The sequence below is a fragment of the Excalfactoria chinensis genome, chromosome 7, assembly GCF_039878825.1.
Source record: "Excalfactoria chinensis isolate bCotChi1 chromosome 7, bCotChi1.hap2, whole genome shotgun sequence".
Classification (NCBI taxonomy): domain Eukaryota; kingdom Metazoa; phylum Chordata; class Aves; order Galliformes; family Phasianidae; genus Excalfactoria; species Excalfactoria chinensis.
Window position 1 is genome coordinate 3,245,288 of NC_092831.1, and position 23,249 is coordinate 3,268,536.

Here is a 23,249-nt window from a genome sequence, read left to right on the forward strand (position 1 = left end):
TAGTAAGAAGCACTGGTTCAGGTTCCTCCTGAGGAATCGGGAGTTGTTTGACTGAAAGCTTGAATGTTTTCACTTGTTGAATTCAAACAGTACTTAGTAGTTAAAATTAAGAAGTATTTAGGCAGGTAATTTTGCAGCTTTGATGTTACGTTATGGATTGTAAGGGCATTGTATCCAGACCACTGTAGAAACTTACTGCACTAATTTAAAGTTGCTTCTTAAGCAACAAATGAAAATCTGATGAGTAACTGTCCTCTTCGCTTGGTTAAGAGTTACGTAGCTTGGCCAGTCCTTGCACTTACCATGCTAAATTGCTAGTCTGCAGGTTGTTCTATGGATGAGATGGCAGATGGAATTGACATACCTTCTAGCGTCCAGTTTACATGCTGGAAGAATCTGATTTTGAAGTTGCCTTACTGGGATGTGTTGTGGATTTGGCACATTAGTCCTTCAGCAATACATCTCTGCGTGGGGCTCCTCCCATATTTCACAGCAGAACTAGATCTGACAGTAGAACTCATCCCGTCCTTTTTATTGACTCAAGGTGTGATTGAAGATGCAGATCCTTTCATCACATATTCAAATGGATAATTTCTGACTGTAAAATAAATCTGGCTTGTGCCCACTCAAAAGTTGCTGCCAAACATCTCATGCTACCGAGCCTAATGTTTAGATTAACTCTTAGAATTCCAGGTTTTGTACAAAAAGGATATTTTTAAGGGCTGAATCCCAAACTGTCATGATATGAGAATGATTCATTGTTTAAGTTTTTACTACTTAAAATCTGCTGTAGAAAATAGACCAGCTTTTTGATGTGGGATGATTCTGTTAGCTCACACAGCACTTACTGATGGCTTTTAGCAAGCCTTTTGTCTTTTAATCAATTAGCCAATATGAATTATAGACCGAGTCTTTCAACTTCAATCAGTTCAAATATTTGCATGTAACTTATTCAAGTATGTATGTGCTTAAGGTGGTTACCAGTGCAGCTTACCTTTCTATGTAGAAGTTGGTCCGAAGGCTGGGATGAGTGGAACACATTTCTGATCGTATTCCTAATGAATTGGAGGAATTTCAACATGCCAGCCTATTATTAACCAGACTGGTGCTTTTTCTGTAATAGGGAACTAGCAACTAATATGTCTCCTGTCAAGTTTAAAAATAGCACTAAATCTCCCATTACCACACCTATTAGTCCCTTATCCACTGAGAGAAATTCTAAATCAAGTATCTCTCATCTATTTAAACCTAATGGAAGACTTCAAGATCACAGATGTTGACAAATTTGTTGTAATAAGTACACTACTGAAAAAGATGAGTCTTGGAAAGTGTCCTAAGCCTTCAAGAACCATAAACACAGTCCAGATAGGTTGGATAAAACTAACATACCATGAACTACATGGCAGATGGGAATTTATTGTTAACTGTTACACTGACATAACTAATTTTCTATCAGTTACAATTGTTATACTTTGCATTTTCTGATTGTAGTCTCTTATTAGATATAGTTGTGTTGTTTTTTTTTCTTCTCTTTTCTCCTCCCATCACACTATCCTGTGTGATGGGAGGGATCTTCGTGGCTGAGGTCATCCTCATGGCAGAACCTGGACCCTGTTTCTCCATCACATCTCTGTCTTTGCCCATTCTTTTTTGGCCTAGGAATCAAGAATGCTTTTTCCTAACCAAAAGTCACAACTACTTACCTGGTTTGATGTAGTCTGTGTGCATAGAAGTAGTTTATAGATGATATTTAGTTGCACACCCCCACCATGGTGTGTGGCTGTGCCTAGTTCTAAGCTAACCAGAAATGTGAAGTGCAGATGTTTTTTCTCCACTGGAGAAAACAAACAATTTATTCAATACAGATTAAGATCTTCAAAGATTTTGATTGAGGATGGCTAGACATATAGATGCAAAGTAGTCATGTTAGTCTAAGGCTATGTCAAGAAAGGAAGTGGAAAGGAAAAGTTGAGGATTCAATTTCTTTGCTTTTCCACATCTGAAAGGAAAACAAAAAATGGACTTTCAACATGAGATGGTGAAGGCCATTAGTGTCTTTACGTAGGTGAAATAATTAGGCAGTGGGAATATGGAGTTTTTAAAATGCACACCCTGCATATGCATTAACAGCTTTTTTTTGTAAGGATTTATAGCACTATTGTTCACTCAGCATGCACAGCTTCATACACAGATTTTACAGAATGCTACTTTCTAAATATGTAGAGTCCAGAAGGAGCCCTTACAGTCTCCTGTGTCAGGGTGTCTCTGCATTAAAAGCCACGGGACATCTTTAAAGTGCAACTTCTATTTCCTGCTGTTGTATTTCAGGATGCTTTAAGGACAGGATATGAGCAGTTGCCCTGAAGTGGAAGGATTCACCACGCAGCTCATGGAGCTGAGAGATGCTTCACCTGGCTGCAGGCACAGAGGCAAACTGCAGGGGACATACCACATAAACTAGCTGTGGTCCAGCTGGATTTTGGCCAGCTTGGTCAGTCGTTCAGGAAAGCAGTTTTCAACAAGGCAAGCAAAGAAGTTTCTGTAGTGTAATGCAACGGAAGTAGTGTATTTTTGTAAATGAAGATCTTAGTAGGTTTTCAGAAGGTTTAATCTATTTTGGTGCAGCAAGAATAAAGGTTGCAAGTTTACAGATTGCAGTTAAGTCCTCTTTAGGAAGTGCTGCTTGTTGTCAATTCAGTTGACAAATGAGTGGCCTTCAAGTCGTAACAGTGGGGAATGCTGCTTAGAAGCTACAGTTGAAGTCGTGCTGTGGATTTGAGATTAATTTAGGCTTAAAGTTTGCCGGTTGTGGTGCATAGTTCTGCTCTTCCGGGGCTGCAGCCAGTGAAGCAGTCACACTTCTACCTGTTAGTGCTCAGCCTCGAGTGTTGGAATGAGGAATCCAAGAAGGAGTCACGTTCAGAAGGGTTACTCATCCCATTGCCTGTGCTGTGGTCGTAGCCCCCAGTGACAAACACAAGTTGTGCACCATTACTTTTCCGTGATGGGATCTTTCTCTGTTCTGCAGAGAAGTAAGAGGCAGATTTTAAACAAGTTACCTGCAGGCTTAGGACTTAGTTGTGTTGTGTTGTATTTTTTTTCCCCTGCAGCTGCAGACTGACTTTCTTAGAAGAGCATTAGAAAGTCGGTTTGCATTAGAAGGCAGTCAGTCAGCAATAACCTGTCTGGAAAAAAAAACCTGTCCTGTGATGGTACTTTGATCTAAATCATTAAAAATACATATATTTAACTTAAAACCTTCACTTAAAAGTTTGTCATTGGGGCTGCTGGTAGAGTCTCATAAGTGTACTGACAGTGATCTTTCAGGGGACATCCGTATCGGTTTGGCATCAAAATGAAAGCACATGAGAATGTGATTTTTCGAGCGCTACAGTGAGAGACACACACACACAGCTCTTAAGTTTGAAAGCGAGTTGAAAAATGGGTAATTAATTGCATATTTTAAAGTGTATGACAAACAGCTGATTTTCCAGGGTGCGTTAAAGCAGTCTGTAGAAGAATAAACTTAGAAGTCTTTTAACCAAGCACTTCAAATAAGTGTGGTAAATACGGCTGATATTGAAAGGGATTTTGAGGCAGAGTTCACAGATGGGAACGCTTACCTGGCTGAGGCCACTGGGATTTGTGCCATTTTCTCCCATTCACTCTATTTTTACTTTTGGCTGGGAGCTGGTTGTCAACGTAATGAACACAGCCTTCCCAAACATGCGTGTAGATGATAAGCAAAGGGAACTAAAATAGAGTATTTTAGGGTTTAGTGGAATAAAATCAGACAGCGCCGTGCATCCTGGTTTCAGTGTAGACATCTGTGTAGGCGTGTGCAGCTGTTGGGCTGTGTGGATGGGTTTCTGGGTGCCGCTGGTAAGTGAATGTTGGTGCTGGTCCAGACGAAGGTGAACCATTTTGGTTTACCACTTTCTCAAAAGGAGAGCAGAACTTCTTGCCTTTTTCAGTTGGTTTATATAAAGGGTAGATTGAGCGGCATTCTCACTTTGTGCAAATAACCAGTTTGGTAATGACTTACAGCCCGGTACATTTGAGTTAAAATTTGGTCAACCATTAGAATGCAATTGTGCTTAAGGTATAACTCTGGAGTTTCTGTGAGTCATTATCATGAGTAGGAGGGCAATGCCGGCTGGTTCAATGTGGGTTACTCTGTGTGTGTGTGTGTTTGTGTGTGTGTGCTGCTTTGCTGGCAGGAGAAAGGGGCAGGGGGGGCAAGGTAGGGCCTGTAATGGCCCTTTGGGAAATCCCATGTTACCGGAATGTGGAGCACTAAAAGTTTTTGCTTGTAATAGGTATGGCAGCGTGCTTATCTGAAACCATCAAAGGCTGTGAGTGTGTTTATGTACACGGGGCATACCTGATGGGTTCTGTAGCCAGCTGCCTGTGCTCTGGATACGGCGGTGGAAGAAATTTCTCGTCTGTGTGGGACTGCGGCGGTTGAAACAATCATTACTGAAACCATACACCTTATTTCCTGTTACTAATAGCAGCCCTCTACCTATGGAATATATTAACAGTTATTCCCTCGGTTTTGGATTGTTGCTCAGCTATTTGGTTGGACAGATACTTAAACGCGATCTGTAATTTATGTTGTCTGAAGACGTCAATGAGCGGAGCTCATTCTGGCTTCCCGATGCGAGCTGTGCTGATGCTTGTGAAACCACACTTGTGTCTCAGGCAGAGCAGAAGTACGTTCCTTAATAAATCATGGAAAATGACGAGCTTTCGCTACCTAGGCTGGTGAACAGAAATACTTGGTTGGTGTTTACCTAGAGTTTCAAACGAAGCGGTGGTTTCTGTGACTGCTCGAACAGTTAATTCTTCCATGCCATTAAAATAAATACTCATTGCTCTTTACGGGATAGATTTTATTTTATTTTATTATTTTATTAAAAACTGTTGGGTCAGACAACAGCAGCCCATTTAGGGACCTAAAGTGCCTCTACCGCATGACTTTTGGCATCGTTACCACCGAGTGGGATGTTCCTATTCCAGCCAGTTCTTTCCCAGCATCTGCCCCAAATACTGAGCTCCGACCAGTACACATGATGCTTGCAGAGAGGCCATTTTTTGGCCACGGCAGCGCTGAGCTCCTGGGGCTGGAGCTGAGCTGCTGGCTCAGAGCAGAGGAAGCCCTGTAATGGGAAAAGGGAAGCAGATATGTTTTTCTAATATTTGTTGTTTTCTTTGAAATGGGTAAAAGAATACCTGGAGTGATTTATATTTAATTGAGGATCGCATTCCATCAGATATGGTGAACGTTCTCAGGCCATTTATCATCCGTGTCTTTTCGAGACCTCTGAGGAGTACATAGGAGATATTTACCTTAACTTGGCTAGGTCAGGGGAAATAAAGCAAAAATAATAGATGTTATTTTTGTATGTGAACAAAGCTGGAAGTTGTGTGGATGAAATACGAGGTAGGTGGCTGTGTCCTACCTCCTCTGTGACTTTTTAAATACCGGGAATTATTAGTTCTATATAACATAATTTCCTTTGCATTATCAGTGTATGTTTTTAAAGCACACGATTTAGTGGCTGGCGTTTTTATTGTTCCAGATTAGTCAACTCCCGAAGTAAACACGGTTTGTATTGTGTTGCCATGACTGTTCAGTGGTTTCATATTTGAGTAGCATCTTAAAAGACAAACAGGCAAAAACCAGCCAAGAAGGCCATCTACTGCACTTCATGTGACATTTTTGCTACATGTCTATTACTGGTAATGCACGTAGGTTGTGTGACACCCGAATCCTGTGAGTGCTGGTGAGGATTTTTGTGAGCAGCACCTACATTTTTGGGTGAGGAATGGGTTTGCAAGAGAGCCCTCGAGCTTTGGACCTGAGAAATGTGTCATGGCTCTTCTTCACTTGTGTGTGCGGCTGCTGTGGGATCTCCAGGTTCCAGTTTGCTTTGTGTAGCCAGAGCTGCCTCCATGCACCCTGCAGTGCATCCAGGCTCGAACCAAACTTCTCAGCTCCAACAGCCAAAAGGAATTAGTTGCATGGAGAACCCTTGTGCAATGTTTGCAAAACATGTTTTAATTACCTTTTGTTAAAGGTAGAAGGGTGAGTGCAGCGTAACCTAAATGTTAGGATCTGTAAGGAGGAGGGAAACCTGAGAGCTGCAACACGTCTTTTCCTGTCCTGGGGAGGAACAAACAGAGAAAACTGCTGTGAAATAGAATCGAGAGCACATTGTTGATTCAGCTAAACCTAGCGATAAGGGCCGGTTTCAGAACTAGTCTGGGGGAGTGCAACTTGATCAGATATTTTATGAACAAATTATTGCTGATACCACCAATTGGCAAATTCACCGCAACTCATTCTCACTCAGTGACATTTTCAGACTTCTCTGTGCCCCCCCTTTTTGAATTTGCAAAACGTTACTCTCTTGATCCTTTGACTTAAAGTTTCGGCGACGTTTGGCGACGAGCATAGCATGATTAATTACCGATCGTTCCGTAGGTGAATAGCGCCTATTCCAACACAGCTTGTGTTTTTCTCGCAGTTATTACCCTGCAGGTTCCAAAAGGGCTTTGGAGTAGGGATTATGATTTCAGTTACATCATTGTGAATTCAGAAAACGCCAGTGATTTCAAAAGTGTGATTCTGAAATTAGGTCAGTGGAAAAGAGATCAGAATCTGCCTTGCTACCTGCAAAGTAGCAAACCTAAAAGAGACAGAATTCACTGCTTCCAGACAACAGTTTGGTGGGTTTTTTTTCTTTCGAAAGTAACATGTTTGTTTAAAAACAAAATTTACTTGAAGCGGAGTGGGAAAATGAGTAATAGAACAAATCATAACCTGAATCCAGGCTGGACTGTGACAAGAAAGAGCACAGAATGAATGCTTTCCTTCTTATTAACTGATCTGTACTGACCCAGGAGTTTGACATCTCTGTTGCACAGTGATGGGCCAATGACTCAGAACTACCCAGAGGTTTCTTATATTTTGTTCTCTAATTACCTTTCTTCAGTATTTGGATTTCTGTTGCTGGCCAATCGATCTTTAGACATCTGCAATGTGCTTTAAATTTTTTTCCCATTTGTTTTCTAAGATCTGATAACAGAATACTTCCTGCTCTCAGAGATTGGACTTTTCCAACCTGATGCCACTAGAAATGGCAGGGCACAGAAGGAGCGTGGGGTCCTGTAATAGGCAGCATCAGCCATGGAGCCCAGGCACTGAGTCAGCAGGGAGTAAACAGCAGGGTCCTCCCTGGTGAGAAGGAATTGATTGGACAGGTGTCGTGGGTGGTGAATGGTCTTCAGGGTTTGGTTTGAGACCTTTTTATTTGGTGGTGTTGGTCAAAGCATCTGCAAAACAGCTTTTTGGTACCATGAGTCTGTGACTCATGAAACTGAGCAACAGTCATCTTTCCCTTCTCTTTGGGTAGCCTGTTTTGCTTCCTGTTTGTCAGCAGCCCCGTGGTTGCATGTGAAAGCTTCCTTTAGCCTGCAGAGTCTTTCTCTTCCAGTGTTGGAGCCCTGAGGAATGGCAATGTGGTTTGTATCTCCTCTGGGCTCAGGGTGTACCACTCCAGGGGTGATAGAGTTCTGAGGTCCTTGGGTTGCTCTCAGACATTCCTCCAAGCCCAGATGGCCAAAGTGCTTGCTAATAATGATTGAAAACAAAGCAATAAGCCCTGAATATTTTAGTTCCTTTAAAATTTCAAATTATACATTGTAAGAGTTGAAGCAAACAGGTGTGATGCTTTTGTCATTGTAATTTTGTCACTTTAAAAGTTTAGCAGCATTTGCTGAAATAAATCCATTAACTTAATATGAAGGGATTCATTCCAGGTAAACAATGAAGATGCTGGGAGATCTTGTAGAAAGAAATTTTTGCTTTTTCTGACATCCTTTAATTGAACAACCAACCAACCCAAATCCTGTGTATTTCTAAAGTGAATTATTTCTCTGTGGTCCTTTTCAGATTCCAGACAGAGCTGAAGAAGTGGGAAAATGAGTGTTCTTCTCATTGAGGCTTTTTACGGTGGTTCCCACAAACAGCTGATGGATCTTCTTCAAGAAGAGCTGAAAGATGAATGTGTCCTCTGTACACTCCCTGCCAAGAAGTGGCATTGGAAAGCACGGACTGCTGCTCTTTATTTCATGCAAACGGTGCCAGCAAGTGCTAATTACAGGTAACCCAGGAGCTGGGTTAGCTCAAATGACAGGGAGGCCTTCAACAAAGTCTCTTAAGCTGCAGTTTCAGTTCTGTGTATTCAGTTGTGTATTCACAGGCAAATAGAGACTAGCAGTGGGCATGGGTGTAAATATGGGGACAGTGCTTTAGAATTTCTTAAAATGCTTTAACTTATCTTGCTGGTCCTTGAAAGTCTCCAAGTATGCACATATATATATGTGATGCCTACTTGTTTAGAGGTGTATATGTACATTGTATTTTAAATTTATCAAGTGAATTTAGAAGTAAGGAAAGATATAAACTGTTTCATTGATGAGTTGAAAGACTGCATGGATGTGATCACTGTGCTGCTTAGGCCAACAGATAGCTATTCCATAGAGAGAACCAGTCACTCCAGAAGCAGTCTGTCTTTAGAGCAGCAGTTTTGCTTGGCCTACCTGACCAGCAGAGATGTGGTGAGATGATTTGCAGGCAGTGATGCAATGTACCTGGCTCACTGTGTGCCTTCATGGAGAGGAACTGCTCATGCCCGGGGATGTTATAGCACAAGCATCTGCTTTTCAGCCATGGGATGACCTTCAGCAGGACCCCAGGTGCACCTAGGTGATGCGCCATCTGGTTACTCTTTAAATCTGGGCTTGGTGTTTTTAACTCCAGATTGGAGCAAAGGGAAGTAATGGATGGGGGGAAGGAACACAGTTGTTTTTTATTTTTTTCAAGAGTAGATCTTCTGTAGACGGCTGCACTTGAACAGTGTTGCCCTACGCAGTGTTTAATCTGCCTTGGAATGCCATATAAATGTACACCTTTTCTCTTCCAGCTTGCATTTCAAATAAGCTGCCATCCCAAGCCAAATATTCTAATTATTCTTCCCATTTGTCTTGTGCGAGGCATTTAGTGTTAGTTTCTTACTGCTTCCCTTTTGCAACAATTTTGTTTTGGAGGAGTATATATGACAAACTGTTATGTAAATTTGTCTTGTATCACAACCGCATCCTCCAACGCATCGCAATGTTATCTGTGTTCCTTCAAGGTCAGCAGCCCAAGCTGTCCAGCACTAACTGTATTAAACTAATCAGACATCACTCATAGACGTACGCTTCATTAGTTTAACTTACAGTTACATTGACCCAAGATAACTTAACTCCAATTTGTCAAGTAACCCACATCTTGGGAAAGGGAGGGAAATGATGGGGGGAAAATAAAACCAACAAGCAACAAACCAGCAACAAGGAAAAAAAAACACACACAAAAAAAGACAAAGAAAAAAGCAACAACCCAGCAGCTTGAAAACTCACTTGAAGTTAATAAACTTGCAATCTGTCATAGACTTATGTGCAAGTATAACCTTTACTGACAACAAATAAATCTGATCTAACCAATGGAGCATCTTAAGGAGAGGAAAGCTTTTCCTGTGCTGTTGCTGTTAGTGTTTGATCGGACAGAATCAAATAGCCATAGTTCACAAAGGTTGCAGTGTTTAACATGGGTATGTGCCTTATCCACGTGTGCAGGTTTTAGGCTGATACGACTGGTGAGAGGAAGAAGTGATTAAGAAACAGCTTCTGTGACTTTCCGTGCACATTTTTAATGTTTGTTTTGTAATTGAGTGTTTCAAGTCCTTTTTAAATTGAAAGTAGAAATGCATCAACCTAATGAGGCTGACTACTCTCTCCTACTAGAAAAATCATTGATTAAAATTAACATTGATTCTTTTATATCTAGCTTACTGGTAACCGTTTAAGATCTGCTTCCCAGGCAGTAGCTGCTTGTGAAGATGAAATTATCAAGCTGGCAGGAGCGTGTGTTTTGAATTGCACATTTAAATATTTAAACCTTCTTGTGAGGTAGTGGGAAATATCAAATCTACATTATTTACATTATTGACATTATTTGTAGAAGAAAAAATTTCTCTTCCAAGCGACGGTTTTAAAATATGACATTTCGTAAATACCTTGTTTCTGTTTGTGCATTTAATAATACAGAAAGGTCAGAGATATCTCAAGTGCAAACTGTTGGGAGCTGAGCAGCGTTAGTGAATTTTTGTTTTTCCAGCTGTACTTAATTTCAGGATGCCGTGTGAGAAATAATACTGATGCTGACAAGTCTGATAGCATTGCTGTGCGTATATGCAGCAGATGGCTGTATGGCTTCCTTTTAAAAGGTAGATAGTGCTGTATGTATAAGGTAGTAGGGGAAGGAGGCAGGCTTGTTCTTTTTCAAGTGAAGTTCAGCGTGCTGTTCAGCCTTAAAAAGTGCTTTTGAAGCAGAACATGAGCTGAAGAGTAATAGATGTTCAATTGAGATACTCTGCAGTGACCAGTGAGTTTGTGATGAACTTGCAAATACTTGCTTATCAGAGAACAGGCACGTACTCCCTGGAGTGAGGCTCAGAGCCACGTTGCCAAAAGCTTTCCTAAATTGCCATGCAGTGACTCAGGTGATTTTTTCCCTTACTTGGTACAACTGCAGCTTTCCAGAGCATCCTCCTGGCCCTGGTTGGAAAGGGAGGAGACGCAGCAATCAACACAGAACACTGGGGAAAAAAAGCACATCTTTTTAGTAGAGGCTTTTCTCTACAAAAAACGTAGTTCAAATGCAAGCTAGTAGTATGAGAATTAGGTTTGCAAAGCAGAAAGGCTGAAGTGCAGCGTAGCTTCCAGTTTGCTTTAATAGCACTGCTGGATTATTTGCAAAAAACCCTTACATATATAAATATTATGTGTTACATTCAGTACTGCCCCCCAGGTAGCTGTTCATATGAATAAAGATTTTATTTGTAACAAACTCTTGCCCTGAAATACCCCTCGGGTAAATGTTAGTATACATATACCGCTGATACTTGACAACTATATTTTAAAGACAAACTCTATGCTTTTTACGTTTTATGGAAGAGAAAAAGTAAATAAATCGTTGTTTCAATTAATAGAGCTCTGAGAAGGAATCTGAGGAGTGTGGTGCTGAGCAGGGTATGTCATCTTCCAAGAGTTTATAACGTGTATGTGCGTGCTGTGTTGCATTAGTTTGGTTTGTGTTTGTAAATAGCATTTGAAGACTGTCGTGATTAAGGGTTGTTCAGATCTTGCGCTTTCATTCATTTCTAGAAGGAAAAAAAAAAAACATATGTTAATGGAGTGACTTTTTCTAACTAATGGAGTCATTGAAAATGTTCTCTTAAAAATGGCCATCCTGTACATCTTTATTCCAGTGATTAATTCAGTGTATGAGTGATTCCACTGAAACTTGCTGTTTGCTACATGTGTTCTTATCAGGAAAAATACCTTTAAGCAGTGTGTCCTGAGGAGGAAGTTTGGAGATTGGAACTGAAGCAAAGCAGGCAAATTTCAGGCATTTCATTTAAGGCTGAAAGCTCAGATGCCCGTTTGTGCTGGGAACACTTCTGCCTTGTGTCCTTATGTCTTTATGTCAAATACTGGCATCTTTGTATAATCTGCATGGGAAGAGGAATAATTTTCCCGTGTTAAAGATCTTCCCAGCTTTTGGTCCTAAATAATAAATATATAGTGTTTATGAGTAGCATTTTAGTTAAATAAAATACAACCACGCGCTTAAAAATTAAAAATAAGAATAATAATAAAATTACTCAGTACTTATTTTTGCTTATTTTAGAATGTTTGCTTTAATATTTAGGTAAATATATATTGTCATTGATTTATGTTGTGTATTTAGACATTCTTGCTCAACTCCGTTGTATCTGAAGGTGGGATGGAGCTCAGCATACTGGTTTGAGCTGGTGTGATGGGGTGTGTGTGTGTGAACTGCATATTTTTGCCAGTTGTGTACAGAGAGTACCCCTAGGGTGTAGGCTGGTGAGTCATCTTTTGTACTTTGTTTGGGTGGTACAAAGGGACAAAGAAATGAGTTAGTGGTTAATCGCAACAGCCAGCATCACCTTAGAAAGGGAACCTTGTTTGATTAAGAGTAGTGTGTCTGGAACTGACTCTGTTCTGTCACCTTGTGGATGGACACCAATCAGTGTGCTAGACTTGCTGTAGGGATCCCAAACCAGGAAACCCAAGGTCTCCTTCATTTTAAGCGCAAATTGCCCTGACAGATGACTGTAGAAGATGCTGCCCCATCTCGAGCTCCTCGTTACCCTCCCCAGCTGCACAAAGGGTCACTGCCTCTTTCATTTCATTGGTACTAAACTTCCTTTTTAAAAAACTATTTCTTAAAAACCCAACAAATCAATTGGGTTCACAAAGGTTACTTAACACGGGCTCGTGCAAATGCATACACATTCCTTCTGCCCACGCTTTGAACTAGCTGGTAGTGAGCTCGCTTCGCACCAGAAGGCCATATGGCCGTCCTGGCGCGGTGTTGAGCCTCGACTAATAAGCCCTACTGAGATACAAGACACAGGCACCGTGTTCTGAGCTAAAACAACTTGGTGACTTCTGACCAAAGCTGGCTCCTGTCCAGCCAGCTTGGAGTGTAAGCAAAGAGCATATACGTCCATATGGAACGGCATGAAGTTCTGCGGCGTATCGCAGATGATACCCTCTGCTTCTCCAGCCCCAGATAATGGAGGTTGTCCCGGCCTGAATAAAGGGTGTGAATTCCTTTCTGTTGAGGGGAGCTCGGAGGCCATCTGATGCTGAGCGTACGTAACGTGGGAACGTACGTGTAAAAGTGGGCTTTGTCTATTCTGGCTTGTTGCCACCCGGATCTGTTTGGAAAACTTGGGATGTTACCTCTCAGGCTAAACTTCTTTAGAAGGGCACAAAATTGATGTTTGAGAACGGTTATGATCAGAACACTGATGTGAATCTGTGCCTCGGTGAAGTTGACAAAAGAAAATTGCTGTTTCCAACATTGTTTCAAGCGAGAAAAAAAATGTAGCTTCTTTTTTATTATGGTATTATTTGTTTGTTTGGTTTTTGGCAGTGGGGGAGTAAATGTGGGTTAATGCTTTGTTGGAAGGCTTAAGGAAAGCCTGAACACAAAGTCGTTTTGTTCTGCGGGTAACACCGGAGCTGTGTTTTATCTTTGCTTGGAATCAGACGGCTAAAATTCACTCTGCAGTGTCACTGTGAGGCTGCCCGAAAGTTTTCCTCAAGTCGGCGAAGGAGGTGGAATCTCCTTTGTTCTCAGATTAATTACCTTGCTGCAGCCAGCAGCACAGCTCTGCCACGTTCTGAATGCTTTTATTCTTAGGTCTGGCTGCGTAAAAGCGGAGAGGGGGGGGGAAGAATCCAACATTAGCAACAGCGACAACAAAAAAAAAAGACACCTTTTGAGAAACAGAACAAATAATTCAGTAAGCAAACTACCTGAAATTTATTCAGGGAGACAGCAATATGATCTTAAACATTCGCTTTGCATTAATCAACTTTGCCTCAGATAAAATCCTGGCAGATGGTAGCTATTCATTTTAAAAGTGACAGGTTTTCTTTACGTTGTTTTTTGGTGTGTAAACCCCCACACTCAATCTTCTCTCCAAAAAAGTTGAGTTGTTTAATTTGCCCACCGTGCACGCTCCGGTCCTGCTATTAGGCACTAGAACACAATTTAGAGAGTTAAAAGAGTTAGTAGAGGAATTTAAATCAAGGCCGCTTCCCTTTGAAGTCGAGGGAAGTATATATGATCTCAAATTTGGCATAAATAAGATCAGAATGATTAACACAATGCAAGGAGAGGTGCGGGAGCGGGAAGGGAGCTCGTTGTGATTGGTGCGTGATCTATAGACAGTGCTAATGTGGGATGGCAGTTGTCCGTTTGATGTGTAAAAGATTTGCTGAAATTCCAGGGAAATATTCTGATGAGACAATGAAAGAACAGTCTGGTTTTTCAAACTGTAGCATGTGTTTTTTCCTTTATGTTCTCGAGTGCCTGGGGAAATCCTTATTTTTCTTTCTAAAATGAATTTTATGAATCACCTGGAGAATTGATATTTACATTGCTGGCAGTAAAATGTAATGAAATTGTGCATTATGATTCAGTATTTCTGCACTTAGGGTTTTAATGAGCATTTTATCTGTCCTTTTAAATGGTTGCTGTGTATATATTTTATTTCTAGATTACTTATAGATTACATTTCTATTTCCAAATAACAAATATATACAGTACTGTATAATAAGGAATATGATGCTTTCTGCAATTCATTGTCATTCCGGTCTGTAACACTAATTTGATCTTTCAAAGGGGAAGAAGCAGAGCTTGTGGTTTGCATCAAATAAAGGGAAAAAATCTTGATTAGTTTTTTTCTTTCTTTTCTGTGCTGCTTCTTTCCTAATCTCTTCTTTTTTTTGCGTGCCTTAGAAACAAGTACAAATTTTGTCAGATACTTGGTTTGCACGTGGTGTGGATTTATAGCTTTATATTCCAGCATTACAAATACCTGCCTTTCTTAATGGGTACTTAGAGCTCGGCTGAGTTTTGTGAGGTATTTATAATAAAAAGAAACTTTATATAACACAAACTGTTCGTAGTGAAACGCTCTGGGAGAAGGTCTGCATTGCCACTGATCTCTTTTTCTTTCTGCAAACATTAGCCTGACCCACACACATGGAAGGTCACGGTTCTGAACGCCGCTGTTCGGGTTGCCAGGGATGGTGCAGTTGCCAGTCTGCAGCAGAGCAAGAATTAGCCAGCAGGGTTAATGTGTACCCAACGTGAAGAAGAGCTCTCAACAGGAGGGCTGTTAGAGGAACGTGGTTTATGGCCCGATCCGCTGCAGGGCAGCCAGGGTTGTGGTAGCAAAGCGTCTGGACATCCCGCTTGTACAGCAGGTATCCTGTGCTTGTCATGGCAGTGATAAACCTTTCAGAAGAGCAGGTTTCTAAATGTAATGCAGATGATATAATTTAAGTGTTTGTTCAAATGGTTGCTTGTCTCCCAGTTTGTCACAGGGTGTTTTTTCTGGCAGTGGGTTGCGTTGGAGAAAGGCTAGGTAGGTTGCTCTAAAAACATGCTGAAGACTTCTTCTTTCTCCTTGGTTCCTCCATGATTACAGCCAGATCTGGAATTGTGACCCACATTTGACTACTTAGGCAGGCGCTATGTTTACAAGTACTGCAGTTGGATGGGGTTATGGGGAGGCTGTAGAGCAGCCATTCCTTAGGGAGCTGTCTGGTTAACCAGATGTGCACAGCTTCCAGTGGACTGCGTCTCCACATGAGGTGGCCCGAGTGCACTGAGTGCTCTCCAAGAGCATCCCCTCCTGGTTTAGTTTCATCTAAAAGATCCCAGTTCATCGTGTTGGGGTCTGTGCAGGTGGGAGCTGAGGCACAGTAAATGAGGATGCTTGTTGTAGTCCCTTCGTAAACGCTCTTCTGAAGCAAATTGAAATGCTAAACTTGCCCATGAAGTACTTAACTTTGTGGGTTGTGATGCTTCTTCCTTAGGTATGAAATGTATACGTAGTTGGATTATATGCCAACTTGCAGTGCATTGGACTGCATTAAATTTAACAGGGACTTCTGACTCCCCCAGACTGCAGTTGGAGCAACTTGTTTCTTCCTCCTCTCCCCTCTTGCTCTGCTAAGCACAGGTATGTTGGGAATAGTACCTTCCTTGGTAGACTTTGAATTGGGATGATAATTGATTTACTCTCCCTTTAAAAAAATATATCAAGAACCAAAGCACACCCTGTCTGTTCATTGGAGTCTCTTTGCCAAAAACAAAGCAACCAAGAGGCTTTTTTTCCCTCTTTGTTCTATAATGAAGATCTGTGTGATCTCCTTTTTCTCCTGGATACTATTTTCCCTTTCTTGCCTCTGTCCTTTGTCTGTGTCTTTCCCTCCCTCCCTCCTGCACATAAACTCTGATGGTCCAGTGGACGCCATCATTTTAAAGGATGTTTTCCATTTCAGAGCACTTATTTTTTTTTATTGTTTATGTTTCTAACCTTGCCAGCTTATTCATCGTTTTTCGTTCTAACTCTCATTGCTTCCATTTTACTTGTTGCACACTGCAGCTTGCTTGCACTTCTGTGTAACAGCAACTTGAGGAAAGAGTGAAGGAAACAGCCATGGACAGAACATCAAAAAACAAATACATGCTTTTTCTTTTTTTTTGGCAGAAATTAAAGAAAGAATTAATACCTGTTGGAACGTACGCAGTCTTTATGTATGTAAAAGGATGTCCCATTTTTAATTAAAGGTGGAATTTAAGCATGATAAATGGGACCGTTATCTAGGAGCAGTTAGTTTGCAGGCATTTCTTTTCCTTGCTCTTCTGCAGTACTGCAGGTTTGACAGCGCCGTTGGCTTTTGTGAGCAAATTACATTTCATACTTGTGACAGAGTAGTTGTAACTCACTAAACATGAAACAGTTATCATACGTAGTGACATCTCTGTGTTTAAACCCCGAGGAACAGAATTCTTTTAAGCTGTGCATATGCGGAAATTTCCTGCTAATCAATTTTATTTTAAACAGAACAGCTAAAAAAAAAAAATTTATATGCCAAATGCATTTGGAGAAATAGTGCTAGAGATACTAAAATCATGCAAGAAAAAAAGATGAATTGCCGGGGAAGTTGTAATGAAAAAGTTATCTTTGCTTGTTTATTTATTTATTTAGGAAGGAAATGATTCCTAAATTAATTTAGGGGGAGAATTTCTCTTGCTATGGCTGTCCTGTAATAAATTGTAGATGAGCCAAAATTAGATGTTATTTCTGAAGGAACTGTGCTCCATCGTACTGTTTACAGTGCCAGACATAACTTCTGTCTGCCTCGTAGCCATTGATAAAAAGGAAATGTGTGCTTTAGCCCCGTTTTCCTGCAAGTATGTCCAGTGCATCATGGCGCTGGCAGAGGCTGATGTGGTTGGTTGGTAGGGTGGTGAAGGGCGATGACTGCAGGGGTTCTCCACAAACAGCCTCACTGTTTTGCTCCATTTGGCAACTCTCTGAAGTATTTTTGTTAGCAGACTAATTTTTTTACTTGTTTGTTCTTTTTGTTTTGACTTCAGCCTCCAAGTGAGGCTTTTTCATCCTATTCTGATGAGCTCTCTGAAAGTTTGTAGGTAGTTTGAGTTGGTCCAGCATTGCCATTGGGCATTATGCATTTCTTAGCATGACTCTTGACAGTCCTGGGAGGAAATAAGAAGTTTCTACCTGCCTATGTATCATGCAAATCGTGACTTACTGCTGTTTTTTCCCTTTGTTCTCTGTTACTTCCACTAAGCGTCAGTATTCTGGGTCATCTGGGGTCCTCCAGAATGAGCCCTTGTATTTACAGGTCCCTGAGGGTGATGTCTTCAAGAAAACAGGCAAGAGACCTATGTGGTACAGGACCTGGATACAGAGACCTTGTTACTGTCTGCTCTAGACTGTTAGCATTACTGTTTACTTAAGGTTGTGCAAGCTGGATCTGTTTTACTGTAGGTCTACCTCTGAGAGATTTCATGCTGGTCTTGCAGAGGACTTTGTGTGCCCAGGCTACTTTGGAATCAGGCCTCAGTAGTTTCTGTGGCTGCTGAGGCATCCAGGTCTTCCGTGCTTTCAACCCAGATCTCAGGTCTTACCCGAGTCAGCAGATCTCTAGGAAGAGGCTGTAGATAGGAGTTTCAAAACAGGAAGGACAGATTGTAATGTAATCATTCCAGATTGTGTCACGAGTTACAAATGGCAAAACTTACCCCCTCTTTTTTTTTATTTTTTTGAATATGGAGCAGGGAACCTAAGGCTTGTCTTGTGTGTGCCCTGCTGTGTTACAATGTGTAGCATATACATTCCTTGTTAACAAGTAGAAATCTACCCTTCTAAAGCACTAATTTCCATCATTAACAGTAGCATGGGAGGTCATTGACATTGTGAATTGGATAGGGTCTCTGGGATTTGGGTATATTTAAAGACAATATTTATGATGTCTCTACCTCCTATTATTGCTGTCTGGCAAGAGTTTTTTTTTTTTTTTTCAGGGGATTGCTCTTCAATTATATTTTGAGCATGTCTCTTAGTTTTCTTATATCCTGATGAGGAAAAAATGAAGAATCTAATAGCTTTCCTGTGCTTTTAGGAGATCCGTTGATGGGTGCAAGACCAGCGTGTTCACAGCATGGGTGGGCTCTACAGGGAGAATGGGTTGGTGCCTGAGATTCTTGTGTGTGCTTCTTGCTTTTTTAAGCTGTATACAGAATATTTCTGCTGTTAAGATGAAGCTCAGCAGCTCCTCTTCAAACTCCTAACAAAGTAAGGGCCTGAATTGTCCTTATCTTGGGCATCTGCCTCTGTCCAAATACATGACCGGAGCTCTGCATTTCTCTCAACTGATAGTTTAAATTACATGGTCAGTGTGTAGTAACAATGGGAGTGTATTTTACTGCAAGAGATAGGACTCGGAGATAGTTTTGTTGCCTATTAATTGCTTGTTTCAGACTAAGTCTGAATCACAAAGAGGAAGGTAAAAAAATACTGTGTGCAATGCAGATGCTGCATGACAGAGCGTAAGTGCTCAGTCACACTTGGGGTTGTTACAGCATCACTATGCTGTGTGTCTTCCCATCTTGAGCTCACCCTTGTGCAGCGTATATCGGTCCTGTACATGTGTTCATTTGTTTTTCTTCTTGTATTTCCTTCATCCTACGGAGTTTAAAACAGTTACTTCCATTAATTCTTGTTCATAATACCCTTAATTTTGTCTTTACAGTGCCGTTGTTATGAAGAGAGTTGTCATGCAAGCCGTGGTACATTTTAAGTAGACTATTTCATCTTTTCGCAGATTGCCAGCATTAAGTGCCAGCCCATGTGAGCAGCCTGCTGACCACGAAGCCCAACCACGCTCGGTCTATTAGCTGTGCTCCAGAAGTATTTGTTCAGTTTTTCCTCAGATGGATAACCAATATGGAACATTCTGTCCACAGAAGTCTTATTAAAGAGGTTAGAGCATCCTGCTAATTAGGAAAAACTAATTAGGCAGATTGTTGCGCCTGTAACCAGAACTTTATATTTTAATGGATTTGAAATGTGGTACACTCGTTTTTCCTATTGTAAAGTCAACTTTTCTTTTAAATGTCTGAAAATAGTCTCCTTGAGGAGATCATGCACTCAGAATAAGAAAGCAGCATTTTAACTTTTGGATTCACTAAATAAGTCGTAGAAGGCTCATGGGTGAAATCATTCATTCGTGCCAGCTTTATGGCAACCAACATTATTTTGTCTTATTACCTATCTGTTGGTTGAACATTTCCAGCTACCCCAAATGGAGCTGGAGTAGATTTGTATGAAGGAACAGTATGGTTTGTGGCTGCAGTGATGTTAGACTTAGGTGGGGCTCACATTCTCGAATGATTGTTTGGCTCCTCCAACCTGATATTCACTGACTGCTCTTTCACAGAGTCGTGGGAAGTTTAGGGTGTCAAAAACTGAATTAAATCTATTTGCCAAAGTGCTCTTGCAGTGCTGTTTTGGAATTTCATTGTATACCAACTGGAAGCTGAAAATCAACCCATTTGCAGTGTGGCCTGGAAGCAAAATGTTTGTGGCTGGGGAGAAGTCTGCCTTGAGATACGCTTGCTTATGTTTAAGGTGGATTTCTCTCTAATGGCTACTTTGAACTCATTCCCTGCTACACACTGCTGCAAACTTCAATTAGTATTAACCTTCTTTCAGGCTTGTCATTCTGCCTTCTGTGAAATGCACTGACTTGTGGAGAAGCCCTGTAGCCAGGAGCTGTGGGCAGCAGCCTTGCAGAAGGCTGGCCAGGTTTGTTCCTGTGCTGCCAGCCCTGGCCGCTGCTAGACCTCCTGTGCTTGCAGGACTGTCAGCTCTGGCCTTGGCAGGGCAGACTGGTGTTCAGCATCTGCTGTGACCTGTAGATTTGCACCCTTTCACATTTCTATCGCTTTGTCTTCAGCGTGAAATCTGTGTCTGTTATCAACCAGACAGGTCTAGATAGTTAGCATGATGTCATGTCTCTTAAACAGTTTATGGAATGAGGATGAAACTCATGGCAATAAATATTTTAGATTGTTTTTGTTTGGCTTCTTAGGGAAAAAAGAATTTCTTTAGGTGAGAGGTTACTTCGTGGGCAGTTCTGCTGTAGGATGTATAAATGGTTCCAGCCTGGAGGATGCTTCTTGTTCTTCATATTGGAGGCTGAAATTGATACTTACAGTCAGGAGTTTTGTTGATTCTTGTCCAGGTCATCCTTCCGAAGTGGATGACTCGTAAGCCTTCAGTGATTGGATTAGTCCTCTGTACAACTGTACACATACCTATTTCTGGTGTTAAGAGCCTTGAGTTTGAAAGTCTCTCCACTGCACTGTGTCTTGTTTCATTGGGTAGTACAGAGAAAGCAGATTCAAGAAGGGGGCAGCTAATGAGGAAGGCAAATAGTTGGAACCAGATGACTTCAAGGTCTCTTCCAATGGTCTCAGTGCTATTGCTGCTATTAATAATAGCGTAATAATTTCTTAGTCTGCTAACTCTTACTTGTGAGTCTGTATTTCAAACCAGGAAGCTATGTGGCATGTGTATTTCTTGTGATAAGATTCAGTGTTTATTGAGAATTCAGTGTGAAAGTTGGTATTTCTTCTTGCCAGCACACTTGTGGTGAAAAGATAGGGCCTGGAGGGGCTGAGGCTGGCCAGGGAATGTGGGCAGAGAGGTTCTGTTTTGTACATACCAATTGCTTTGGGTTCTTCAGAGCCACTGGGAAAGCGCAATAACCACTCTGCTTCAGGATACTGGTATTGGGTAAGAGCAGTGCTGTTCATCTGAGTGAACTTTTGCTGTGTGACCCTTATGGTTGTGTTTGGGTTTTTAGGAGCATTGGAAGTAATTTTCAGGCAGTGCTTGCAGAGCATTTTGCAGATGGCTCCATCTTCATTCATCCTTGGCTTCCCACACCCCTTCCATTTCTTTGTTTTATTGTGTTGTGACATTTTAATTGGGGTTTTCTTCCTGGCATTTCAGGCTGCCTGTCCTTCCCTGTGACACTGCTTGAGTCCTGGTAGAAGTCTTATTATAGGGATTCAGATCCTAGACTTCTGGGCCCACCTTTATCAGCAGAATGCATTGAGTTGTGTTGCCTTGAGATCTAAATATATTTGCATTCAAGTGGAGATGGTTCGAACCTTGGTTTCTGATGTTTCACAACTGGGTGTTTTTTTCTGCTTTGTCAGAGGAGATGACTGCAGTAAGAGTTACCCCTCTAGTGCAAGGGGGGATATTAAGCAGAATAGATGGGAGTGCTCTTGCAAGACTTCATGGAATGAGGCTGAAGTACTGCTACCAATGGGATGTGCGGTCCTTTCATGCTGGGTCAGGCATAGTTTGGCCTTGGTGGGATGGATGTATTGAAACCCAGTGTGAACGTCAATCAGGTCTTAGAAAACACCAACCAAACATATGAGAGCTCTACTGTTCTGAAAAATCCATTTGGTGGATGTTTAAGAGAGAAACCGAGTTTATTTCCCAGTGATGGCTGGGATGTTTGTGAGGAGGATGGTAGCAGTGAGCAGGACTGCAGTGGCTGGGATTTTTGAGTGCTGAAATTGATTTCACTTACCTAAGCTTTACAAAATATTAATGTTGATGCACGTTACAGCATATTATCAAAAGTTTACTTTTTCTTAATCTGCCTGATGGATGCTGGAATAGCTCTCGGGTCACTCCTAGCAGTTTTTCCCCAATTAAAAACACGTAAGATGCTTTCATTACAAAAGTAATTGAATTTAAGACATTTTCCTGCCGTGACATATGCGTATGTTTTTGCCACAGTGGCACTTGCCCGTTTTGGGTTATTTTCTGCCTATGAATGTTACGTGATTTCTTGTTAAAGTGAATGACAAGATGATGTACGACGTACTTGAGATGGTATTGAGCAGAATCTAGTCGGAAAATTGCGGTGATAATTTTCTTTTTACATCTCAAACTTAAACGCCATTGATGAAAAAGAAAGAAAGAAAAAAAAAGAAGTGTAACAGGCAACTGAAGAAGAGCATGAGGGGAAACCTTGAAAAATTACAGGGAAATTTCCATAACAGATACACTAGTAATGCCGGTTTAATAATGATTTCCTGTCAGGAGCTATTTTTATCATGTGCCTGCTCTCTGACGTGGCATTCTATTTAACATTTTTGAGAGCCATGTTTTAATCAGATTAAGCTCAAGGAAACCGATAGGTATCTGCTTGGCTCATGGCTTCTGCTTCTGTTTCTTATTTAGTCACAAGACTATTGTTGCTGGGATCTTTGAAAGCACGTTTTGCTCCGGCGGCAGCAGGCGTGCAGTTTGCCCTGCCGGTGGAGCACCAGTGATTTCTATGATATATGCGCGGGGCGCACGGCGGAATTATTTTGTAAATTAAAGAAGACTGATACAAACTGTTTCTTTTCCTCGTGTGATTAAGTAGCCCAAAATAGCAATCTATTTTTAGTTTCGAGTGTGGTGATGTTTCTTAGGAGCAAACTAACTGAAAGCAGTGTGCTGGGGAAGGCTGATAATGAATAGCGTTGCACGCGAGCCCACTGGTGTAAGAGAAAATTGCCTGATAAAACTGTGGATGTTGGTGAATCATTTTATATAGCGCTTTCCCTAAAAGGGACGTCGTGAAGATACAACATAAACACACACGTTTTAAGCTTTGATATTTGTGCATTCTTTGGACATTAAATTAGGAAGTTTGTAAGGAAAATTCTCGGTTAGATTCTCCAGTATTGGGCACATCCATGGTGTGCAGTACTGGAGATTGTGCTTGGCCGTGTGCAGGTGAGAGCATTTAGCACCTCTTTAGATGGTCTCAGTGTTTTGGACTGTGGGTGTGCATCAGCAGATCTGCTTTTTCTCAGCTCTGTCTATTCTAGCTCGTGAGGAAAAAACTGTATTACATTTCTAATGACCTTTTTTGTCTGTTGCAAATGCAGATATATATATATTATTTTGCTCACACAGTAGAGCTTATATTCAACAGCTCTGTTTGTATTGTATTGCCTCAGTGTGTTATTTATTTGGTTGATATGCTAGAAGTCTGCACGTCTAAGAATTAATGAAGGTTATTAGTTACTTTCTATAATAAAATTAGCTGACCTTTAAATAAGAGCATTATGCAGGGGATCTCTAAGTGGAAAAATGACAGAAGGCATTTTTAATATGGTGGCCGTTTCT

General features: G+C 41.2%; 1 protein-coding gene across 20 annotated transcripts in view; it reads left to right on the forward strand.

Annotated features, from left to right (window-relative positions):
* Nucleotides 1–23,249, forward strand: part of GTDC1 (glycosyltransferase like domain containing 1) — a 159,509-nt gene that overhangs the window by 42,118 nt on the left and 94,142 nt on the right. For 14 of the 20 annotated variants that reach the window (XM_072342107.1, XM_072342118.1, XM_072342105.1 and 11 more), the window contains one exon: nt 7,961–8,171. The exons of 5 other annotated variants lie outside the window; for them this stretch is intronic. In XM_072342107.1, the coding sequence (XP_072198208.1) occupies nt 7,990–8,171 (182 nt within the window). In that variant the 5' untranslated portion in view covers nt 7,961–7,989. Of the gene's footprint in view, nt 1–7,960; nt 8,172–18,861; nt 19,020–23,249 lie in introns of all 20 variants that reach the window. One more of the 20 variants, XM_072342120.1, reaches the window with a different exon arrangement.